General features: G+C 49.7%; 3 protein-coding genes across 3 annotated transcripts; 2 read left to right on the plus strand and 1 right to left on the minus strand.

The window, feature by feature from the left end:
• Positions 1-3,662: 3,662 nt before the first annotated feature.
• On the plus strand, positions 3,663-5,120 carry LOC139789785 (ER membrane protein complex subunit 4-like). The gene is made up of 5 exons (XM_071730855.1): positions 3,663-3,812; positions 3,943-4,042; positions 4,158-4,311; positions 4,774-4,934; positions 5,044-5,120. The coding sequence occupies exons 1-5, from the start codon at positions 3,736-3,738 to the stop codon at positions 5,077-5,079; spliced, it is 528 nt and encodes a 175-aa protein (XP_071586956.1). The 5' UTR covers positions 3,663-3,735; the 3' UTR covers positions 5,080-5,120.
• A 1,127-nt stretch (positions 5,121-6,247) lies between these two features.
• On the plus strand, positions 6,248-16,337 carry LOC139790198 (uncharacterized). The gene is made up of 5 exons (XM_071731691.1): positions 6,248-6,265; positions 6,362-6,886; positions 10,669-10,721; positions 10,819-10,945; positions 15,749-16,337. Exons 1-5 carry the CDS (start codon positions 6,248-6,250, stop codon positions 15,776-15,778), a joined length of 753 nt encoding a protein of 250 aa, XP_071587792.1. The 3' UTR covers positions 15,779-16,337.
• A 455-nt stretch (positions 16,338-16,792) lies between these two features.
• Positions 16,793-17,954, minus strand: LOC139790250 (mitochondrial import receptor subunit TOM5 homolog). The gene is made up of 2 exons (XM_071731815.1): positions 17,772-17,954; positions 16,793-17,269 (listed from the first exon to the last, which is right to left on the minus strand). The coding sequence occupies exons 1-2, from the start codon at positions 17,890-17,892 to the stop codon at positions 17,235-17,237; spliced, it is 156 nt and encodes a 51-aa protein (XP_071587916.1). The 5' UTR covers positions 17,893-17,954; the 3' UTR covers positions 16,793-17,234.
• Between the last annotated feature and the right edge of the window lie 5,463 nt (positions 17,955-23,417).

A 23,417-nucleotide genomic window follows, 5' to 3' on the forward strand; every position in this document is an offset into this window, starting at 1 on the left:
AGGGACCTTAAAGATCATCTAGTTCCAGCCCCCCTGCACAGGCTTTCTAACTCGTCAGGGAGGAATCTGACAGGTGGCTGGATCCTGTCTTGGCTACTGACAGTTAAGAGAAGTTCAGACCCTCAGTTCTGTTTCAGAGTCAATTTGTTGCAGCTGGAGCTCACAGTCTAACCATACACTTGTTTGCATGATGTCCATGTGACTACCCATCCAGTTATCTCCCAGGATGATGAGACCTCCCCTTTCTGATAAGGTCTTCCCTCCTCTACCCAAGAGTCCCCATTCACCATCAGTCACTTCTCGTTCAGCTGTCCAATATCTCTAGCTTTAGTCTCAGTCAATGCATCTTACCACTGTATGACGTCATTTGGAGTAATTACAACCAGTCTACAAACTGTGTCATTATTATTCCAGGTGACAAAAGTCTAACTAAGGATCACAGGAGTTCAGCTACAGTTTCTTTAGAATTGCAGTCTAAGGTCAGATTGCTCCAAGTAATCATCCTACATCCCTTAAGTCAAACAGTTTTCGGTTTGCCCAGATCTTTAACATTTATGCCATTAATTCCACTGTGTCCTCAGAAGCAGATGAGAGAACTAGCTGTGTTCTTCCTTACCCTTTTTTCCTGGCAGCTTTTGGGCCTTGCCCAGGGGGTGGTGGGATGGGTGGTGGGCAGTGCCTGGGGTACCTAACCCCCGCACCTCTGCCTAGGGGGCTCAGTCTGCTCTGGTGCTAGGCTGGGGTCGGGGCTCTGCTGTTCCTGCAGCTGGTGGCAGCTTCGGAGCTGTTTGGGCGAGTGGTTTTGGAAGCTCACGGACACAGAAGCATCAGCTTTCTGCAAGAGCCTCCAGGTCAGCAGTCTGTGCAGTCAGAAGGGAGTTTCTTACCACAGCTTTTGGTCCTGTTGGTAGCTGCTTCGTAACTGTTCAGCTATTGCTAAGCATCCAGCTAACTGCAGGGTATTGCTGTTTCAGATGCACAGGGAGGAGCCACACACCAGAGAGCAGTGGAGGACAGGAGCAGAGTGCTGTCAGGGAGTGGGTGGGTGTGTATTGAAGAGGAGCCTGTGGTGAGTTGGCCGTGATGTTGGTGGAAGATGTGACTGGTGACTGGGTTGTGGTTTGGGGTTTATTTTGTAGGTGCAAAACAACAAGCCAAGCAGGCTATCTAAAGAGTGACTTGCTTTGCACGGTTTATTTGGGTTTTTCTCAGAAGCAGAGGCAAGTTGCATGCCAAAGAACCTAGAAGAGGTGAGCAGAGTCCTGGGTAAAGGTGGGCAGATGTTTGGTGTGGGAGGATGGGTAGGACTGTGGTTGCTTCTGACTAGTTTACACTTCCCTGGCTTTATTTGCTAAATGTGAATCTAAGTGTGAAGTGAGACACTGGTACTGGGTGGACCCTGGCAAGGTGAACGGTGGCTGGAGTGCAGATGTAGCAGGAGACACGACATCCTGGTCTCCAAACTGACAAGACATGGATTTGACAGATGAACCATTCAGTGGTTAAGTCGTTGACACTCAGGGAGTTGTGGCCTGTGGTTCAGTGTCTAAGTGGATGTGAGTGAAGTTTTCTGTGGTTATTTGCTTCTTAGCCTGAGAACTTCTGCCTAGGTAGTGCTCAAACTCTGGACAGAAGGGGATAAAGGATTGCTTCTTGCACAGAGATCCCAGAAGGACTTAGACGCAAGCTAATTGCAGGCTAATCGGTCATTTCTTCCTACCACTTGAATATATGTATGTGGTTATTCACTGGGGACTCACTGAAGCAGGGAAATCCAAGATGGGATGGGAAGGGAAGGGATAAAACCAACAACCATGAGACTATTGTTGAGCTGGCAAATTTTTCCATGCTTCAGAGTAGCAATCATATTAGAGACCTATGCTCAGAAACACTAGAGAAATCAGTGTGATTTATTTGATGTGCTCAGAGAATCCCAGACATATGTTGATCCCAGGAAGAGCTAAAAGCTTAATTTTTCAGTGAGCAGAGAAAAAAGGGACAATTTGTCTCATGTTTCACAGTTAAATGTTTTCTCTCAAGTAAAAGCGGTCTTGAATACCGGGCTAATTTTTTTTTTCTTAAACTGCTTTTGTGTGATATGTGAAATTTTGTATTGTTTTCTATTAGTTCAAAATGCTGATGTTTGCATTTTTACTTGTTTGGGATTTTGTTTTGGTTTTGTTTTGTTTCTTTACATTCAGAGGGCTATCTTTAAAGCTGGAAATAGAAAACTTTGATTTTTATTTTTAAGATATTTTGTCTCTGCCCAGATGTGGGCTTCAAGAACAATTGTAAACAGTGCACACTGATGTAAAACAGAGGTTGAAATAGAACGGTATGGAGTGTCCCTAAGACTGGTTACAGTGATTGCTGCCTGCTTGGGGTCCTCCGCGGGCTGCAGGTGGATAGTTGCTCCACCATGGATGCCCATGAGCTGCAGGGGCACAGCCTGCCTCACCACGGGCTTCATCACAGGCTGCAGGAGGATCTCAGCTCTGGTGCCTGGAGCACCTTCTGCTCCTCCTTCACTGACCTTGGTGTCTGCCAAGTTGTTTCTCTCACATATTCTCACTTCTCTTTTTGGCTGCTGTTGGATGGGGGTTTTCCCGTTTTAAAATGTATTGTCCCTGGGACAGTACCACTGTCACTGGTGGGCTCAGCCTGAGCCAATGATGGGTCAGGATCTGGCTGGCACTGGCCCCGTGGGACACTGGGGAAGACTCCAGCCACCCCCGTAGCTCCCCAGTGACCAAAACCTTGCCAGGCAAACAAACCCAAGACACACTCTATAGTACCCAGCAAGTGCTCCCTCTGAAAAAAATGGTCGATGATCTTTTGCCTGTAATCTGATGTTTTGTTTGTCTTTTTGTTCTGTTTTAAGTATTGTTCTAGTTTCTTCTGTAGAGGTAAAAAAGCCTGGGAGGGGTGGTGCTACCTCAGGTTTTGAAAAGGTTTGGGTACCTTTTCTACTGCTTCAGGGTGCTGTGTTGCAGTAAATGCAGCTAGGGAAGCAGACCTCTCCCTCAGCCGTGGAGAACATAACCCACACCTGGAGAACGAAGCACTGGCTTCCTCGTAGTATAAATTACTGGTGTTTGGCTGTGGCCACGGCTGGTGAAAGACTTGGAGTTGACACGGTTTTCCTCAGAAGGGAGGGGAATCGTCAAACACCGAGACTGCCCCAGCAGACACGTCACACTCGGTAGAGTAAGCCCTGTCAGACCGAAGGATGTCCTGAGACAGGCTGAGCACTGCGGGTGTGTGGCCCCCGGGGCCACCCAGCCCTGGCACAGCCACCTCCGGCACAGCCACCTCCACCCCTGCCATCGCCACCCCGACCCTGGGTCCTCCGCGCTGGCCGCGGGCAGCAGCTCCGGGAAGCACCGGAGCGTCCGCGCTTGAGGGCTCCGGGTGGAACCCGCGGCCCCGCACCACAGTTCCTGGAGGAACTGACTGGGACGGGGGCTGAGGCGGGGGCTCCGCGGCTGCCGGGGGGCACCGTAGGGAAGGAGTTCGCCGTGGGGCGCTGTGAGGAAGCGGCGCGGTGCGACGCGACAGCTGTGGAGTGCATGTGGTACTGCGGAGTGCGATGGGGCACCGTGGGTCAGGGCATAGCGGCGGCTCTGCTGAGAGCCCCAGCCGTACCCTCACGTGACCTTTCACGTGACAGCTCCCGCATACATCAGCTCCTCACGTGACTTTCCCCCCCGCCCCTCCCATCCGGGCGCTGGCGAGATGGCGGCGGCGGCGGCTGCGGTGCGAGGCCGGCGCTTCAAGTGGTCTCTGGAGCTGGCAGCAGCTCCGGGGTCGCGGTGAGGCCCCGGGGTCTGGGGTGTGGGGGGGAGCTGTGGGGGGTTGCGGTGCCTCACCTGCCGCCGCCCTCCCCTCTCCCCCCTCCCCCTTCCCCCCCCCTTTTCCCCTCTCCGGCCTCTGTGCCACCAGGCCCCGCGGAGCCGCCGAGGGCCGTGGGCCGCTGGGGTTCGCCGAGCGGCAGCTGGGGGAGGGCGGTGTCCACGAGAGCGACAAAATCCTCATGGAGAAGGTGGGCGAAGGAGGGCGGGGGGAAGGAGTGTTCCCCACAGCGGGGGTGGTCCCTGTCCCCGGTGTCTGGCTCACACGCCACCATCCCGGCCTCCCGGGCCCCTCTTTCCTTGCAGCGCTGCTGGGACGTGGCCCTGGCGCCGCTGAAGCAGATCCCCATGAACCTGTTCATCATGTACATGGCCGGCAACACCATCTCCATCTTCCCCGCCATGATGGTCTGCATGATGGGCTGGCGGCCGCTGCAGGCCCTCATGTCCCTCTCTGCCAGTGAGTACAGCCCCACGGAACACACAGCGCAGGTGACAGCTGCACGGGTGTCCCCCCGTCACCATCCCCTGCCCTGCAGTACTTGGCCATGAGCCTGCAGCAGTTCCCTGCCCTGCACCTCCCTCTGCCACAGGTGTCCCCACACGTTCCGCCAGCAGATCTCCCTGCAGCAGCCCCTGACACATCTGCCCCCTACATCAGTTGTCCCCCACGTGTTCCCTGCAGTGGCAGTCACCCTGAGCAGTTGTCCCTGTGCCATGAGTATTCCCCCACACCCACCAGCAGTCACCCCTACCACCTCACCTGCACCCCTGTCCAGCTGTCCCTGTGACAGTCCCCCTCATGCTGGTCACCACCACCCATCCCTTCCTCTGTGACTCCCCCTGACACCCCTCACTCTCCCCTGTGGTGCCAGTGGGTGATGGTGGCCACCCCCATTGTGTCCCCCGTGTCCCCCTGCAGCCCTGAAGGCGCTGGAGAGCTCGAGCCGGCGGGCGCTGCAGGGTTTGGTGTTCCTGGTGGGCAACGGGCTGGGGCTGGCACTGGCCCTCTACAAGTGCCAGGCCATGGGGCTGCTGCCCACCCGCCCCTCCGACTGGCTCGCCTTCGTTGCCCCCCCACAGGTGTGCCCAGACCCCCCAGGGTCCCCCAAACCCACCCCCGCACCAGGGAGCCCCCTGGCCCAGGCGCTGGGGTCTCCCCCTGACTCTCTTCTCTCTCTCCCCCTGGCAGCGCATGGAGTTCACTGGGGGGGGCCTGATCCTGTGAGCCCCCTGCCCACCCACCAATAAAGGCGATGGCAGGCTGGTGATGTGCTTTTTGGAGGAAATTCTGAGGGGTTGGGGGGGCTCAGCCCAAGGAGGCAACGGGATGGGATGTGTTGGAGGGAACTGGGGGGTGGGCGGTGGGAGCACACTGAGAGCACTGAAGACCATACTGGGAGCGTCCTAGGAGCCTTCGGGGCCCTGCTGGGCATGCACTGGAGCTGCGCCCGGAGCCTTGGGGACCCCATACGAGGAGCCTCAAGGTGTGTAATGGGAGCACTGGGAGGCTTGGGGCACATACTAGGAACACTGGGGCTCATACTGGGACCTTACTTTAACTGCAACTCATGCTACATCATAGGTTTCCCCGCATTTTGTCCCACTTTCCCAGCATTTCCTCTTCAGTTTTCTCCTGGGTTCTGCCTGTTCCTGCACCAATTCCCCATTTTACCCCGTTTTCCCCCCATTTCACCTAATCCCCTCTTGGGTTTCTCCACTCTTTTTACCTATTTATGCCCCATTTTACCTGTTGTACTTTTTTGCTCCCTGTTTTCCATTTGCCCGTTTTGTCCTCAGTTTTCAGTCGTTTTGCCCCTACTTCTCCTCTCACTTTCCCCCCGACCGCCTTCCCCATTCATCCATTCCCATTTTCCCCCATCTTTGGGGTTTTTGTGTATCTCCTCATTTCCCAATTACCCTCTTTCTCCCTTTTTTGCAGTGTATTTTCACATTTCACACTCACATGTCTCTTTTTACACACTTTTTCTCGATTTACTCTCATTTTGACCCTGCCTCCTTGCCTCGTTTTCCATTGTCCCTGGTTTTGTCCTCTCCTTTGCCCGACTCCTCCCCCATTTCCCCATTTTTGCCTGTTCCCCACCTTTTCCCTCCCCATGCATCCCCTCTACCCAGCACCTTCCAGTACACACCTGTGCCCACTGAGGCACCTCCCAGCATTGCCCCCTATCTCCCAGTATTGCCCAGAGCCTCCACCTGTCTCCCAGCACAGCCCACAGCCCCAGAGCCCTTCTCCCCAGTACACAGCAGTACCTTTCCAGTATGACCCAGGACCCTCCAAGTATGATCCAGTCTCCCCATACCCCCCAGGATGGCCCAGGGCCCCAGATCCATGCCTCCCAGTGACTGTCAGCACAGCCCAGCACCTTCCCAGTATGGCCCGAGGTCTCCCAGTGAGTCCCAGGGTGATCAGAGCCCCAGAGTGGTAATGGAGGGGATCACCTGGCGTGTAACCCCTGCACCACAGCTCCCCCAGTCCCACCCCACAGCCCTGCCCCTCAGGAGAGCCGCCCGGGCCCTGCTCTCCCCGGGCAGGGGGTGGGAGCTCCGAGCCCCGCTGGCCTCCCCCCCCCCCCCCCCCCCACGGCTCCAAGACGGCGGCACCGCCAGCCGGTGGGCAGGCCCCGCCTCTGTCACGTGCCCGAAACGTCAGATGGCCGCGCCTCCCTGCCGTCCCTCCCCCGTGGCTCTGCCGAGGAAGCCCCGCCCCTCCGGTGTGCCCCGCCTTTCCCCTCTCCCCCCGCCCTTTCTGCGCTCTGATTGGTCAGCTTTCAGCGGCAGGCCCCGCCCCCAGTACAGCCCTGCCCCGTCAGGGCGTGTCCGTGCTGCGGGCCGGGGCCGTGTCCTCCCGCGGAGCCCCCGGGCTGAGCCGGTACCGAGCGGGGGTGCCGAGAGGAGGGGGTCTGGCAGCGGCACGGCGCGGTTGGGTGAGGGGACCGCGTGACACAGGCGGGTGCGTGCAGCTGGCCTGGCGGGCCTGTGTCTGCAGCAGTGGCGGGTTGGCAGTGCCTCAGGTAGGCGATGGGAGCCCCTCTCTGCTTGCTCAGCTCGTTTTGCTGGCTCATATTGTCTGTCCTGTTAACATTCTTCTATGTTTGCCTGTTGTCTCTCCCCACTACAGTCACCTGCTTTTTTATAGAATCACAGAATGATTTGGGTTGGAAGGGACCTCTCAGGGTCATCCCGTCCAACCCCCTGCAGTCAGCAGGGACACCCTCAACTAGATCAGGTCAATCAGAGCCTCTTCAAGCTTCAGCTTGAACATCTCCAGGGATGAGGCCTCAACCACCTCCCTGGGCAACCTGTGCCAGTGTTTCACCACCTTCATGGTGTTATGAACTCATGACTCGAACAAAGTTTTAAGATCAATATGTATTTATTGAGGTATATGAGTAAGGCAGCGTGCTGGGCGACCGGGGAGTTACAGCTCCACCAAGGTTCGCACCGAACTGCAGCAAAGCAGGGTTTCTTATCCATATTCATTCAGTTCTGGGTTCTTGCAATTTTGCTTAACCTACAAAATGCAAAAGAGGCCCCTGGTTTGAACATCTATACCATATATGGATCTACTTGACCTTTTTCTATTATGTTACAGCTTGGTCTCAGAAAAATGGACAGAGCAAGACATTCCAGTCCTTAATGATTTCCCAGGATTGTGGTCCAGGGTGTGGGTCCAGGATGTGGTGGTTACTGATAAATCTCTCCGATCAACAAAACAATAATGTTAAAGATGACAGTCTGTTTATCACAATGGGGAAGAACTTCTTCCTAACTTCCACTCTAAATCTCTCCTCCTCTAGTTTGAATCCATTCCCCCATGTTCTATCACTTCCTGACATCCTAAAAAGTCCCTCCCCAGTTTTCCTGTAGCCCCCTTCAGATACTGAAGGGCCTCAGTAAGGTCTCTTCGGAGCTTTCTCCTCTCCAGACTGAATAACCCTCACTCTCTCAGTCTGTCTTCACAGGAGAGGTGCTCCAGCCCTCTTATCATCCTTGTTGGCCCTTCTCTGGACATGCTCCAGCACCTCCATGTCCTTCCTATCATAGAATCATAGAATCATAGAATAGGCTGGGTTGGAAGGCACCTCAGAGATCATCGAGTCCAACCCTTGAACAACTACCGCCACAGTCGCTAGACTATGGCACTGAGTGCCATATCGAGTCGCTTTTTAAATGTCTCCAGGGACGAAGAGTCCACCACCTCCCCAGGCAGCCCGTTCCAATGTCTGATCACCCTTTCCGTGAAAAAATTCTTTCTAATATCCAATCTGAACTTCCCCCGGCACAATTTAAGACCATGTCCTCTTGTCTTACTGAAAGTTGCCTGGGAAAAGAGACCAACCTCCGCCTGGCTCCATCCTCCTTTCAGGTAGTTGTAGAGAGCAACAGTAACAGGGGTTCCAGAACTGGACACAGTACTGCAGGTGGGGTCTCACCAGAGCAGAGTAGAGAGGGAGATCATCTCCCTCGACCTGCTGGCCACTCTTCTCTTGGTGCAGCCCAGGATCTGGTTGGCTTTCTGGGCGCACTGATGGCTCATGTTGAACTTCTGCCCCAGCACCCCCAGGTCCTTTTCCTCAGGGCTGCTCTCAAGCCAGTCCCTGCCCAGCCTATCTCAGTGCTTGGAATTGCCCTGACCCAGGGGCAGGACCTGGCACTTGGCCTTGTTGAACTTCATGACGTTGACGTGGGCCCACTTCTCCAGCCTTTCAAGGTCCCTCTGGATGACATCCCTTCCCTCCAGTGTGTCAGCCACACCACACAGCTTGGGGTCATCAGTGACCTTGCTGAGGGTACACTCAATGCTGCCCTCCATGCCAACAAAGATGTTGAACAGGAGTGGTCCCAACAGTGATCCTTGAGGGACTCCACTTGTCCCTGGCCTCCCCTTGGACATGGACAGACAATCTTTGGGTGCAGGCATCCAGACAGTTCTTTACCCACCCAGTGGTCCATCCATCAAACCCATGTTTTCCCAGCCTGGAGACCAGGATATTGTGTGGGAGTGTGTGGAAGGCTTTGCTCAGGTCCAGGTAAAGGATGTTGACTGCGCTTCCCTTGCCTATTGATGTTGTGACCTTTTCATAGGAGGCCACAGTATAAAGCACCACCTAATATAAAATGAAAATACTAGGTTTGGTTGCAGCTAGGCATTCAGAGCTTGACCAAACTAGGCCCTTCTTCGCTTTTTGCTCAGCATAATTAGCTGAGATTTTTGACCTTTAGGCCTTGCTGAACTACTATGGAACTCTAGTTAAACTGTCACCTGGAGAAAGTAGTAATGATGGATTGGTACAATGAAAAAGCACTGCAGCAAGCCTCCCATGACAGTGAGACAGTACCACATGAAGGTAAGAAAGCCAACTGAAGCTGGAATTCCAGGAACTGTAGTTCAATAAATGATGAGAAGGACCTTTCTACCTGGACACAGCATGTGTGGATGGATGAATTTTAGGTGTGGATGGAACAAAAGAGGAAGCCAAAGGTGCGGCGTGCAGCAGAGACGAGAGACCCAACGCCTCAGGAGAAGCTGTACCTTAAACAGACTGATTGGATAGTGGCCTGAGTGTGTGTTGCCTGGACAAATTGTGAGGCCTGAAATGGCATGCGTAAAGTACCCCATCCAGGGGATCAAGCTGCAATAAATCAAGTGCGACAGAATCAAGGGTCCAGACTCATAGCTGGGGGCTATGACTGTATCCGGGCGCAGCCAGACTCCTCTCTGAAAAGGAGTTTAGAAAGCAAGGGGGTCCAGTCTGAACCCCATGACTCAGATGGAGGGTCTTCCCAAACTCTGACTACTGGGGACCCCAGGGCTGGATGCAGCATTCCTGGTGGGGTTTTCTGAAGAATCACCTCCCTTGACCTGCTGGCCATGCTCCTTTTCATACAGCCCAGGATATTCTTGGCACCTGAGGCAGAAGAGCTCTTCACTGTTGGCACAGGAGCAACACTAAGTGAGCTCAGGTGCCCTTAGGGCTGAACAGGGCTCAGATTCAGGGGTGACAGGGAAGAAGGGAGTCAGAGAGTCTCGGTGCCAGCTGAGTGTGTGCAGGAAGGGGTGTATTCCACAGTGCACTTCCCGAGAGCTGGAGAGAGCAGCTGTCCTGTGAGCGTCACCTCGCTTCTCCCTCCTCTTAGCACTGCAGGAAACTCCTCTGCCCTACTGTCCACTAACAGCATGTTAGTGACAGTATGGGCAGAGAGAAGGCTGATTTAAATTCCATTCAGTGGCCCTGACTGGACCTTTAATTCTGTAAGGGTCACGATGTTCCCGCTAACATAACAATTCATAACACTGGTGAGTGTTTCCTTCAAATTCAGTGTAACATCTTTTTCTGCTTTTTGGAGTTATGTTCAGACTCACTGTGAATAACACTTAATAGCAGCAGAAATTCTTACGTATAGCTGTTACAAAAAAGTGTATGTAGATGGGAACAGCAGTTATGAAAACAGTTTTGCAGAAGCTTAGATGTGAAAAGAAAAGCCACCTGCTGAACAGTTGTGTGGTTTTGTTGGTTCTGTATTTTGTTTTGGGTTTTTTTATAATGTACTTACAGAGTCCTTTTATGCAAAATATACGTGATAACTGTGTTTATCGCAACTTCAGAAAACAAAGTTGTTTAAAAGTTGTTTAAAATCAGTTGCAAGGCATCGTGGCAGAGTTCTGACTAGACATTGTGGCATTAGTGCATTACTTAGAGCGTTACTCTTAGGGAAGAAAAAACCAGAAAATGCTTTTCATGGGTTTCACAAATGTCATCTAACATCTGCACACTCTCGTGAAAACCTGCAGGTCTCACAGTCATCCAAAGGCGTAAGACTCCTAGAGCAGCTGCTGGGAGACAGGTAAGATGTGGCTGTTCAGGTTTGAGGAGGACATCATAGAATTTGTCAGGGTGGAAGGGACCCATCAAGATCAAGTCCAACTCCTGTCTCTGTGCAGGGCACCTCAAGAATCCAACCATGTGCCTGAGAACATTATCCAAATGCTTCTTGAACAACAATTTCCCTTGAACCAAGCTATTTCCAGAGCAAAGGAGGAGTTGGACATTCCCAGCACAAAGACATGGGTGAGTTTTTGTGAGTTCAGCAGAGCAAATGTGCAAGGACAGGGTTGGACAGGCAGCAGCAGCCCAAGGTCCTGGTGATGGTGAGAAGTTAAAAAGTTGTAAGTGGTGAAAGCAGGGAGAGAAGGACCAAGGAAGATCTCCCAGGCAGATGTGTCACACAGGAGATTGCACTCGTAACTGCTTAGAGGAGCAGTATTTTGTGCCTATTTTGAACAAATGTTCGGTGGTTCCAGGGTGCTTTACAGAATGTGTGTGCTTGTTAATAATAGCATATTTTCTGGGATGGTTTAGTCAGCATGACCAACTAGCAAAGGAAGATGAGGGTGCCTACCAGACTCACACTACTAGTGTGGCTGGAGAGGCACACACAGATGGAACAATCACAGCCCTGGAACAGAACAAAAGCAAGAAAAAGGGATCCCTCCTGTCATGGGCCAGCCATGACCCTCAGGCAATGTTGACAGCACCAGAGGATGGTGTTACCTGGAGCCAGCCAGCTCTTACGTGCTCTCCTTTCACTCCACAGAACAGGATTTGTAGATGAGAAAGGAGCTGGTTGCGAGGAAGGATTTCATCAGATACGAGCTGCATATATTTGGGTCGTCCTTCTCAAGAGCAACAGGCAAGGTCTGCCTGCAGCGGAGGAGGCTGCTCCAGTGCACTCACTTTTCCTGTCCTGATAAGGGCATGAGCAGCTTCGCTGCTGCCAAACATTTCTGGATGGTTTCTTTAATGAAGGGCATACTTGAATGCAAGTCGTACCCTAAGCAGAGTAATGCTGGGAAACTGTCTGGAAGAAAACAGACCTGTGAGCAATCCTGACTATTTAGCTTTAGCTAGAGTAAACTAAGGGCCTTGAGGCCTAGTTGCAAGGTTACTGAAAGATGAGCTATGGGAAAAAGATAAGGGAGCTGGCAGCAGAAAAGAAGAATAACAGGATAACGATGTAGCCAGTAGAAGTTCTGTGAGAACAGGATTTGTGGCCAAGATACAGCCACCTGCAAGATATCGTTATGTAAACAAGGGTTCTATATAAAGTGAGTGTAAATTGTTAATAAATGACTTCACTTTAACCATATTGGTGACTACGTGTTGTCCTTAAGCCTCCGTGGATTTTCTACAGAGTAACAACTGCTGGCAGGAGTAATTCCTCTCCTGAAAGGAAAACTGAAGATAAGGCAGATAAATGAGTGGCATTGTTTTACATAACAACCATAGAGACAGACTCTTGCGAAGGCTCTGTCACTGCCAGGGGCTCTGGCATGGCATTAGTCCCTGCTGTGATGTGTGCTGGTGAGACAGCAAATGCTACACCGTAAGTTGCATGGTGGTGAGTTGTCTGCCACGTGTGAAGGAAGATCTGAAACTAAGAGATTTGGGTGGGGAGAAGAGAGGAGAGCATCACTTCAAGGCTGTTCTGGAAATGCAGTATCTCATGCAGAAGTTGGAATCTTTCAGAGAGTCTGAGGGTGGCTGATAGAAAAGTTCAGTTATTTATTGAAGACATTCTCCAAAATCTGTCCCCCAGCCTGTTGCAGGGAAGCAGGAATTTATGCACTTGGGAAGATCTGAGCCCAAGCTAGGAAGCAGTGGCCACCTTTGCTTCCTTTGTCACAGGAGTTTAGAAAATGTTGCATTAATACCCTTGGTGTAAGTTTAATGTCAGTTTTATATATTTTCCTAGTTAGAAAATAATTAATTAATTTTGAAAATATGTAGTTGAAAATATGCATTAATACTGAGATTTATGGGAAATAAGTGGGAATAAAATATTAAGCAGAACTTTAAAAATAATATTCAGTGGAAAGCTCGCTTTTGGCTCTTTTTCTCCTGCTTATCACGCATGGTTAGAGGTCCTCCCCTTGAGGAAAAGGTCACCAGTTGTTAATCCCACCACTGTTTGTCCCCAAGAGAACACCTTCTTCAGAGCATGTGTCAGTTCAAAGCTGAAATTAGGAGTGTGGAGAAACCCAGGACAGGCAAAATGAAGAGCAAGAAGTGAGTGTGGTCTGGAAACGAAGAAGCTGATGCTATCAAACATGCGGAGAGCTAGAGGTGGCACAGTAAAGCAAGGAAAGCAGAATCCTTCATGACTGCTTGCCTGCTGCAAATGAAACAGGACAGTAAGCCCATTCCATTAACTGAGAATACAAAACAACTCTCCAGATCCTCCTCCACTGAGTAGATTTTTCAGCTCTGTCCCACTTTTCCCCCCGCGGTACTGAGGGCCACCTGATGAACTCTCTGCTTGCTGGTGTTGCCTACAAGCATGTAGAGGCACACAGATGGAGTGCTGCCACTGCTACCAGTTTGCTGCATCTACCTTAACAGACTTGTTTACAAAAACACCAGCCACTTATAGATGGGAGAGACGGGGAAGAAAGACCCATGAAGGTAATTGCTTCAGCTCAGTGGGGTGCACTGGGGGTTCAGATACATGGATCTGCATGTTCCAGTCAGAGCCATGTATGAACATACACCTGCACCCTTTCATGGTAATATTTGACCATGGCAATAGTTTATCCAAGGCAGCAAAAGCAACACATCCTGGCTGTACACAGGAGCAGGGTAATCCTTGCAGTGAGTCCCTGTGCTGCCTCATTTAGCCACCAGCTCAGCATTAAATCGTGACACAGCAGCCTCAGTCTGTGTTACTGTGATGTGGAGGCTGTGAACAAAAAAAACTTGCTTGGACTTTAACACTGATCCAGAGGAAAGCTGTGCTGCTTTTCAGTGCCTACATGTCACAGATGTCTTGCAGATGCACTGTCATACACTTTCCCCTCCAGCATTTTTATCTAAAACGAGTCACACACCAAGCACTCTTCTGTGCTAAATCTTGGTGCTAAGTGCTCCATAATTTCCTCATTATTTCTCTCACGTCTTTGACATGCTGCCAAGTCACAGAATCACAGGATGGTTTGGGTGGGGGGGAACCATGCAGATCACCTGGTTACAGCCCCCCCTGCCAGGGACTGGGGCACTTCCCACTACATCAGATGTTTCTGTCCGCTGTGCTGCCTGTCTATAACTGGCTCTGCTCCAGGTGAGTGCTTGTCTTCCCTCCCTAAATGCAGAGATGATTAATCTTTCCCAGAGTCATGCCTATTCTGTCTGTCTGAACTCATGTACCTGCAGACACTGGAACACAGTTTTGGCAAGTGGTATTTTTTCCATTTCCTCACTGATCTTCATTTCTAGACTCAAGAGTCAATTTGGCAGGCATCTTGATCACATGAGTCACTGAAATCAGCTCCACAGTCGAGGGGAAAGGCTGCTCTCCTTCACAGTCTGTGTTGCTGCCCAGACAATTCACGGGAAAGAAAGCCCAGCATGTTGGTCCGACAGCAGTTCTGTGTCATGGGGGTTTCAGAACTCTGCTTCATTTGCACAGAATAGGTTAGTTCAGGCTGGAAGAGATCGCCAGAAGTCTACAGTCCATCCTCCAGCTCAAAGCAGGGGCAGCTAAGAGCCAGAACACGTTATTCAGGGTTTTATCCAGCCTGGTCTTGAAAACCTACAAGGATGGGCACTGCCCAGCCCCTCTGGACAACCTCTTCCACTGCTTGACTGTCCTCATGTGGGAGAAGTGTTTGCTTACACCCAGCCTAAAACTCTCTTGTCAGCTCGTGCTTACTGTCACTCACCCTCCTGCCATGCACCACTGTGAGAAGCCCCATTCCATCTATTTGATAACTCTTCATGGTTACTAGAGGTCTGCTCTTAGGTGCTCCAAACATGATGGTAGGGCCAGGAGGCTGGTGCAGGGCAGTAGGACACTTCCCATCTGGCAACACCCCAACACATGCAGACATGCACTGCAGGGTTTCATCTGGTCCGTGCTGCAGAAGCTACCACTGTTCAACACCACTCCCATCTCTGGGCGGCCTGGCATGGTGGTGGAAGAAGTCGCAGAGCTGGGCGGAGCAGCGTGGAAAATGGAAGACAGATCCCACACTGGGGAGCGCACCCCATTAGTAAAACTGCCCTGTAAGATCAGGAGTAGGAAACCCAAACCAGTGGTAAGCCTGGGAAAAATTTGCGAATAGAAAACAAACCACACAGAGCTTCTGTGGTTTTGGTCCAAAAATATTATGATGGAAAGGTTATTTTAGAAAACACCAAGACGTTGAAATAGCTACTCTGAGGAGCACACATGCGTGGAAACGCCATGCTGACATGATCACATGCTGCATGTAGGAACATCTTCATTTCCAGCTCTCTGTTCTTTACCTAAGGTAAGCCTGCCATCTGCTTGCATCAAATGTAGTCAAATAGGTGAGGATGCCACGCAGAGTTTTGATACATCCCTAGACTGTTCCCCAACACCAGCACTCCAGCACAGGCAGATGATGAGATACAGCAGAAATAAATTTGTGTTACCAAAAGCCTTGACCATGAGGGGAGAAAGAGCATCTTCCTCCTGCTCCTAACAAAGTCACCTGAGGAAAGCTGCATACAGGACAACCTGCACCTCACAAGGACTCACACTCCACTTGACTTGCTGACCTGATCCTGTTGTTGGGGCAGGAACCCTGTTGCTTCCTGGGAGGTGAGCAGCTCTTTCTCCAGAGTCTGCAGCCACACAGCAGCACATCTGGCATTCAGCAGGACAGGCTGTAGAAGTTAGAGAGGCAGCAGTCGGGAGTCGTCGGCCATACCACAGCCTGACACCCCCTCACCATCCTGTTCGTCTCTCCTTCCTGCTTGGAGGAGAAATATGCAGTTGCCTGGCGTGTCAGAGATTGCAGTAAAACAATCACAAGAAAAACAGCTATTTCTAAGTTTCTCCCGTTTTAACAGGGAGATGGCTTCCTCTCTCAATGTGCCTGAAAACAACTTCCTAGCAGAGCCTTTAACAGCTCCCAGCACCCAACTGGAACCATTCTGCAGCTAGCAGATTTCTTCAGGATCAGAAGTAAGAACTGCTGACCATTCAGCTGTGTTAACCCTTGAAATATTGCTTGTGCATGGACAAAAATGGGTGCCACGGACATGATTTTAAGGATATAGTAAAGTGAAACTGGCTTGCTAGAAACCTTCACACCTCCGTACTTTCTGATAACTCTACCTCGGACCCTGCACCGAGGCCCAGGACCAAAAGGCACACCAGTGTCCTGTGCTCCACAGCTGGGCAGAGGACAGGGTGGCTGAAGACTCTGGGTGGCACAAGCAGAGCCAAGTTCTGTGATTACCTCATTGCTGCCACCACCAATATTATGAAGTCAGTGCAGTTACCTGCTGTCTTCATTTGTCAAATGGATAAAATAACCCCAACTACGTGTTCACTTGCACCTGTTCCATTTTGCAAAGGTATCAGAGTAAATGATCTCAAGAATATCCTGGCCTATCCTCAGAAAAAGCCAAATTAAACAGGACTGGGTGATTTTTACTGTAGTAGGCACCCATTTGTCAGCACTGTCAAGAAGTCTCTAAATGACCTGGTTATGCTTCCAAATTAACACCCGTTTTCCAAACCAGCCATTCACAAACTGCACTTCCAACCTCTGCCTGTCCTGGGAGGGGTTTCCCCATTTGGAGAGGAAAGGGTCCTTTTTACCACACATCAGGCTTGGAGCCAAGAGGGAACAGACAGTCCTCAGTGTTTGTTAACTGCTACTCCCGCAGCTGTCCCTCTTCCAGCTTCAGACTTGATCGCAGCTCAGCGACTACACATTTAGCAACCTGAAAAACACACCACCACCCTGCCTTTTCGCTCTCCTTTTCTTTTCCTCAGTACAATTTTAAAGGTGGAGGTGGGAGTGAATTTAGAACAAGAGCCAGGGAAGTGATACCAGGTGATGTGTAATTTAGATGGAGACTACTAAAAATAAACCACTACCAGCATAAAGCAACACAATTGCTCTTCCATTTATTTAAAATCAAACTGCTTGTGAACTGAAAACATTAAAGACTTAATTTTTCATATAGACAGGTTCAGTAAGGTTGACAGCCATAGCATGTGGCAGTTTAGAGGTAGCTGCATAACAAAGCAACTTGCTAGCACCAAACACTTCATACAAAATGGACTTTTTTTTATTAAACAGTAAAAGAAATGTTCCATCATTAGTCATTGCTGGGGAGTATTCTGTGCCCAGAACCCACCCACAGGGACTGCATACATCTCCCCTGCACTCCCAACTAACACTCGCAGGCCAGGTACAGGTAAGTGAAACATTTTAGAACCATTTAGTACTGGATGTCTGCCGCTGACGCAGTGACTAACAAACGGAGAAAAGCAGCTACAGTCCATGTGGTGGGGTCACGCACTGAGTCTTGTCTTCGGTCTTCATATACTGTCCAGCTTCTTCAGGATGAACGGAGCTGAAAAGAGAAAATGAAGCAGCATGACCTTAGCTCGGCTGCAGACAGCGTGAGTTCTGCGGCGAGCCGGTGATGAACCCGCCGCTCGTTTGGGCGGCACCAGAACCATGCAGCCCCCAGGTCAGACGGCTCTACCCCCAGAACCCCTCTCTCCCTGCGGCATCGCTTTACCGGGCCAGGCTGCCCGCTGTCGCTGTAGGGCCCAACATTGGGCCTGCTCCCCACGCCGCGGGGGTCACCCCGAGGGGCTCCCTGCCCCCAGCAGCGCCTCCGCACCCGGTGAAGCGATCGCTCCGCGATCCGCGGGACAGGACCCACCCGCCGCCACGGGACCCGCTCCGAAAGCTCTGCACACATCCCCACGGGCACGGGGCCGGGCAGGAGCACGGGAAGACACACGGGAAGACAGGCAGGCCGCGCTGCTCCGGTCCGGTCCGGTCCGGTCCGGCCGGGCCCCAGGCGCAGGCCCCGCAGCCTGCCTGCCTCTTCCCCCCGTACGTACTGATCCTTAGCAGCGCCACGTAGATGAGGAAGTTTCGGACGGAGGTGAGGACGTCCCGGCGCATCTTCCTCCGCAGCTCCTCGGGGTCCATCTTGGGCCCCAGACCCTCGATCCGGAACATGACCCCACTGCACGCCGAGCGGGACCGCCGGGACAACGGGGAGGGAGGAGGGGACGGGCCACGTGACGGGGGCGGGGTGCGTGCAGGGGACAGGGCGAGAGGAACCTGCGGCGCAACGGCACCGGCAGCAGTATCGCAGGGGTCTGCGGAGTGGCCGGGCGTTCAGCCCCGTAGCTCCGGCCGGACCCGCCGCGCCTTCCTCTGCCCGGCAGCAGGACCGGACCGGGCAGAGCCGTGGCGGGGACCTGGGTTCTGCAGGTCTGGCCTCGTGCCAGGGGTGCCAGGGGTACTGGGGGTCTGGAAGGGAGCGGGAGTCCTGGGGGGCCCCGCGGGCTGTGTCCCCCGGGCTGTGTCACCCGAGCCCAGTGTCGGCCTTTGAGAGGTGGTGTGGGGCAGACCGAGGCACTGAGGAGCCTTACAGTGCCGGTCAGCTCTGCTGCAAGCAAGGTCTTCGGGAGGTTATGTTATTAACGAAGGTCCCCAGGGGCTGGAGCTGTGTCTGAGCAATGGGAACAACATCATAGAATAGCCAAGGTTGGAAAAGCCCCTCGAGATCGTGCTTGCCTTGGGGGTGGGAGTGCATCATACAGCTCCGTCCAGGAGGGAGGGACACGGAGGAAGCAGAGCCTGATTTTGCCGATTAATCCTCCGGTCACTTCATGTCACAGCACAACAGCCTCAAACTCAGCAGCTCTGGCCCTGCCCTCATCCCCTGCTGCAAACCCCTGGGAGCAAACCAGTTCTGCGGGGCCTGAGCAGAGGGCTACAGCTGCTGCTGCGGGAGCAGGGGCTGCCGCTGGCCCCGCTGAGTTCCGTGCCTTTGCTCTGGGTAATCTATTTACAACGGGACTTAATAGGTGTCTGTTTTTTGCTATCTGGAGAAAAGAATCCATGTGACTGTGAATCAGTGTGCATCCGGCTCTGCTGGCTCTCCTGAATCACACCCTCCCCCCCAGGCAAGCACCGCTATCTTTGTTTAGCACCTGCAGTTTGTGACTGCTCCAGCAGGAGCCTGACCCACCCGTGCAGCTTGACTGTTTTTAAAGTCTCTCACTCTTAAGAGACATTTCATTCTCGAAGTTCCTTTCATGGTAAGTGCAAACCTGGAGAAGAGGTATCAACAGGACTAGATCCCTTGGAGCACCGGACATACATAAATTGGAATTATTTCATTCATCAGAATGCGTTTGTGTACATGAGTCGTGTAGTCATTTCAGCACACATTTAAAAAACTCATTGAGCTGAGTCTCTAGTTTAGGTTTACAAATCGGGGCCTAAACTCTGGGACAGATACTTTACTGACGTTTCTTAGCAGAAATCTACTCTGCAATGTAGATTGAAACATCAGAAATACACCTTTCCCTGGAGTGTGTAAAACTGTGCGACCTTCAGAGCTACGACAACATCATCAAGTTTCTCATTTTGGAAAAAATAAAAAACCAAAACCATTCCAGTGCTTGATCACCCTCTCTGTAAAGAAATTCTTTCTAATATCTAACCTAAACTTCCCCTGGCACAACTTAAGACCATGCCCTCTTGTCTTGTTGAAAGTCGTCTGGGAAAAGAGACCAACCCCCACTTGGCTACAAGCTCCTTTCAGGTAGTTGTAGAGAGTGATGAGGTCTCCCCTGAGCCGCCTCTTCTTCAGGCTGAACAGCCCCAGCTCCCTCAGCCTCTCTTCACAGGGTCTGTGCTCGAGTCCTTTCACCAGCCTGGTTGCCCAGCGGTTGACAGCTGCTTCAAGCACCGGCACAGTCCTATCAGGCTATTAATATTATCCTAAAGTTTGCTTAAAACCGGAATTAATTGATAGTAGATCTGAAAGCCTCATGCATGCAAAAAATAATCTATGCCTCCTAATCTATAGCACCCTACTGTCAAGATAATTAACAATTAAAGAAAGAATAGCTAAGATGTTGAGGGTGGTGATTTACTCTTCTTTCTAATTGGATTTGGTGACAAGAGAATGTTTGAAATTACGCAATAGCTCTCTTCTGAGTAGAACCGTTTGGAGTTTATAGCAGTTTGAAACACACAGGCACTTTCTGCTTCAGGTACGCTGAAGATGCTGACAGCAGACAGTGAGTAAAAATTCATGGCTAGGCTTAAGGTTAATGCTGTTGCAGACCCCCAAAGCTGACAAAGTTAACTACATTGTTCACAAAAGGAAGGGGAGGGGGGGGAGGTAATTTAAAAAAACCCAAAAAACAAACCAAACCACCAAAAAACAACCCACCCCCCCAAAAAAAAAAAAAAACAAACAACCAAAAAGCCCAAAAACCAAACCAAACCAAACAAAAAAAAAACCCCACCAAAAACAAAACAAAAAACCACCCACAAACCCAGTAACTAGCTAACACATCAAGGTATCATACAATGAGAATCTTTCTGTAACATTTCATCACCAAGTTGGTGTGAGCATTCAGCATCTTCAAAGCTCTTCCTAACAAGGCATCTGAGCATGAATAATAATATCTCTCGTTGTGCTTTATTTACTTAAAATATTTAAATCGAGATCTACAGACTACAGAGATATTTATGTGCACTGTCTGGTCTTAACCAATTGATATTAAGACCTTTATGAAGACAACAGTGAAATAAACATCTCATGTCCATTTTAAAACGCTGTACAGTGGAAGCCCTATTTAACTTACATCCTCTGGATTATATAGTCCTCCGAGAAGTCTCCAGCTTTTCAGTAAGCGCCCACACAACTCCTAAGGGCTGTTCTGCTGCTTGGTGACTAACCTTTGCAGTGAGCTGTACTATAATCAACACTGCAGTGCTTAGGGATACTACTTGCAAGACAACAGAGGATTCCAAGGCTTTAGATGATGACACAAATAGACAGCAAAATGTATGACTTGGATTTTACATTACTCCACCCAAAGCATCATTCTCTGGCTTAAGAAAATTAAGAAATTATTAAACCCAAGAGCCAGAACTCAGTTTTCTGCTCATCTACAGTAAGGTATTTCTAGAAGAACAGCCCATCCTGGCCTCAAGCATTGTCCTTTAAAGGGAACGTCATCATTGGATCACAAAAAGATGTATGTACAGAATGTCAAGTGCAAGCAGCAAGGTCTCTCAAGTTGTTACTAGTTTAGCCTTGGTAAGGTCATGCTTTTCAAGCTTTGATAGCCCTTCTGGCTGTGTAGTTTGAAGCCTCACTTTGTCCTAGGTCTCCAGGAGATGAAAAATATCAAACATGAGACTTGTGATAAAGCTTAGTATAAGCTGACAACTTCCAATAAAATTTCTACCGCTTCCCCGCAAGGATCTGTAAGTTTTTCTTAAGAGTTTCCAGTAACAGCCACCACTGCTGCTGCATCTTCAGAAAATAAAAATCCATTAAACTAATTAAAAGATCCTACAAGATTCAAAAGGCAAGATAAGGCAAGTTGTTGCAGGCTATCCAGTTCCTGAAGTCAAGAGACTCAGGATCAACACTTTTGATTTTGGGCTCATGACATCTGTTTTCCCCAATGCTCAGGACCTTCAAGACCTGGACCAGACCTATTATGGTGTGAAGTGCTGTACAGTCACAAAGGACTGAAAAGTATTATTAGTATTAACTATTATGAATAGTTATCTTGGAAATAACAAACTCCAGGGATTCTAAAGTATTATTTCATTGAACAACACCCAACATGCTTTTTATTTCAAAAGCACTTTCCCTAACCACACCATAAACCCCTTAAAAGTATACTGAAATTTTATTCTTTAATCTTATTAGAAAATTTTTACAGGTCGAAGTACAGCAGAGCCAAGAGATACAGAGACGAGAAACTAGCCAGAGAGCTGTGAAATGCATCCACAGCTCCTTACTCCTAAATTTGTCCTCTTTGTCACAAGACATGGTTTTTTACCATGTGTTTCGTCTTAAGTGTCATTGCTACTCCATCTCAGAAAGCACAGGTTCCCTGGAGACAGAGCCATCTCTTCAGGAAACATGACTAAAATAGTACTTGGAGTAATGTTGTGAAAGTAACTGTGGAGCTGTTGATTGCATGTCTCGTGTCCAGAAAAAAAATTCCTTAGCATTTTTTGACTTCAGAAAAGCCTTTAGTACAATCTCTAATAGGAAATTATTCGTAATTTTGGAAAAGACAAAGATTAGTATAATTAGGAGGTAGGGCAGAAAGGGAACATAACTTAAGAACAGGGTTGAAAATATAAGATAATGGCTCAGAAGATGGGTGTCAGTGATATTCCTCAATCCATTCCTCAAGCACCATCTTTGGGGTATCTTAAGAATGAAAGCACTTAATGATCTTGACACAAAGTCTGAACATGGAAATGAAATCTGCTGATGAGAAACTCAGAAGCCACATCAATGCAGGGAACTGGAGTACCATAGAAAGTAATAGGAAATACTATGGGCAAGAACGAATAAGAAATCTAACAGTGCTGTATGCAAGGTTACACACTTCGGGAACAGCAACAATAACTCATATACACAACAAGATTATCAGCTGGAAGTAATAAAAAAAGCTGTTTGCTAAGTCACTGTAGTATGACTAAAAGACACAATGCAACACCACCACCAAAAAGGCAAAGCTTGATAAAGCTGAGGATGCTGGCTCTTTCCAATCCAGAAAGAAAAACTTTTAAAACACTTGCACGAGACCTCACCTGCACTATGTACAATCTTGGTCTCCCACATTCAAGAAAGATGAATTTCAAAAGTGAACATCTCGGTGAGCAATTGTACAATGAGAGAGGTGTGGAAAGCCTATCCTGCAAGAGACAAAGCATGCTTTACCTGAGCAGAGATGAGGTCATGATTTACCATAAATGCATGAAGGAGACTAGCACCGGAGACAAGAGATGGAAGTATGGATTTATTTTAGTTGAACGCTAATAAATTGTAATATTTATCCAAGAGAGGCACAATCAGTCTCAGGAACTTGAATATCTAGCCACTGAAACTATAAGAGCCTTCTGGGTAGCCATCTCCAGTGGGATCTTGTACCCTTGGCTATACCTGCTTCTAAGATAGCCAAATCACTGGCTTCTGAAAAGGACATAAGAAAGGCTGACTGCAACAAGAGCAACTGGATACAAAGTTGGAAGTCCAACCCAACACTTCTGTGATTAAGAGAATATCAGGGAATATTTAGAAACTGAAGAGCACCGGTCTATGTATATAACAAGCAACAAATCAGATGACTTGTTACTATATATATATATATATATATAGGTACCAATTTTTTTCATTCTTTATTCTTTATGGGGAAATCATATTTTAAAATATGTGTCTTCTATTCTGTTGACAAGAGTTCCTCAGGAACAGCACAGAATTCAAAATAAATTAAAACTTATGCATGTTCCAGAGGTAAATCGAACAAAAAAAGGTCAATTGTGCTATCCTGGACTACAAGGGAAGGAAAAAGCAAAACCCAACCCAACCCAAAAAAACCAAAAAACCCAAAAAAACCAAAAACCAACCAACCAAACAAAACCAACCAAAAAACCAACCAACCAACCAACCAACCAACCAACCAACCAACCAACCAAAAAAA

This window comes from Heliangelus exortis, chromosome Z, assembly GCF_036169615.1.
Source record: "Heliangelus exortis chromosome Z, bHelExo1.hap1, whole genome shotgun sequence".
Classification (NCBI taxonomy): domain Eukaryota; kingdom Metazoa; phylum Chordata; class Aves; order Apodiformes; family Trochilidae; genus Heliangelus; species Heliangelus exortis.

Excerpts from the sequence above, each read along its gene's own strand:
- LOC139789785 (XM_071730855.1), top strand. The coding sequence starts at position 3,736 with ATGGCGGCGGCGGCGGCTGCGGTGCGAGGCCGGCGCTTCAAGTGGTCT. Across the intron at positions 4,043-4,157 it reads ACAAAATCCTCATGGAGAAG|CGCTGCTGGGACGTGGCCCT; the intron begins GTGGGCGAAGGA and ends CTTTCCTTGCAG. Across the intron at positions 4,935-5,043 it reads CCTTCGTTGCCCCCCCACAG|CGCATGGAGTTCACTGGGGG; the intron begins GTGTGCCCAGAC and ends TCCCCCTGGCAG.
- LOC139790198 (XM_071731691.1), top strand. Across the intron at positions 6,887-10,668 it reads GCGGGTTGGCAGTGCCTCAG|GTCTCACAGTCATCCAAAGG; the intron begins GTAGGCGATGGG and ends GAAAACCTGCAG. Across the intron at positions 10,722-10,818 it reads GAGCAGCTGCTGGGAGACAG|GGCACCTCAAGAATCCAACC; the intron begins GTAAGATGTGGC and ends GTCTCTGTGCAG.
- LOC139790250 (XM_071731815.1), bottom strand. The coding sequence starts at position 17,892 with ATGTTCCGGATCGAGGGTCTGGGGCCCAAGATGGACCCCGAGGAGCTG. Across the intron at positions 17,270-17,771 it reads CGTGGCGCTGCTAAGGATCA|CTCCGTTCATCCTGAAGAAG; the intron begins GTACGTACGGGG and ends TTCTCTTTTCAG.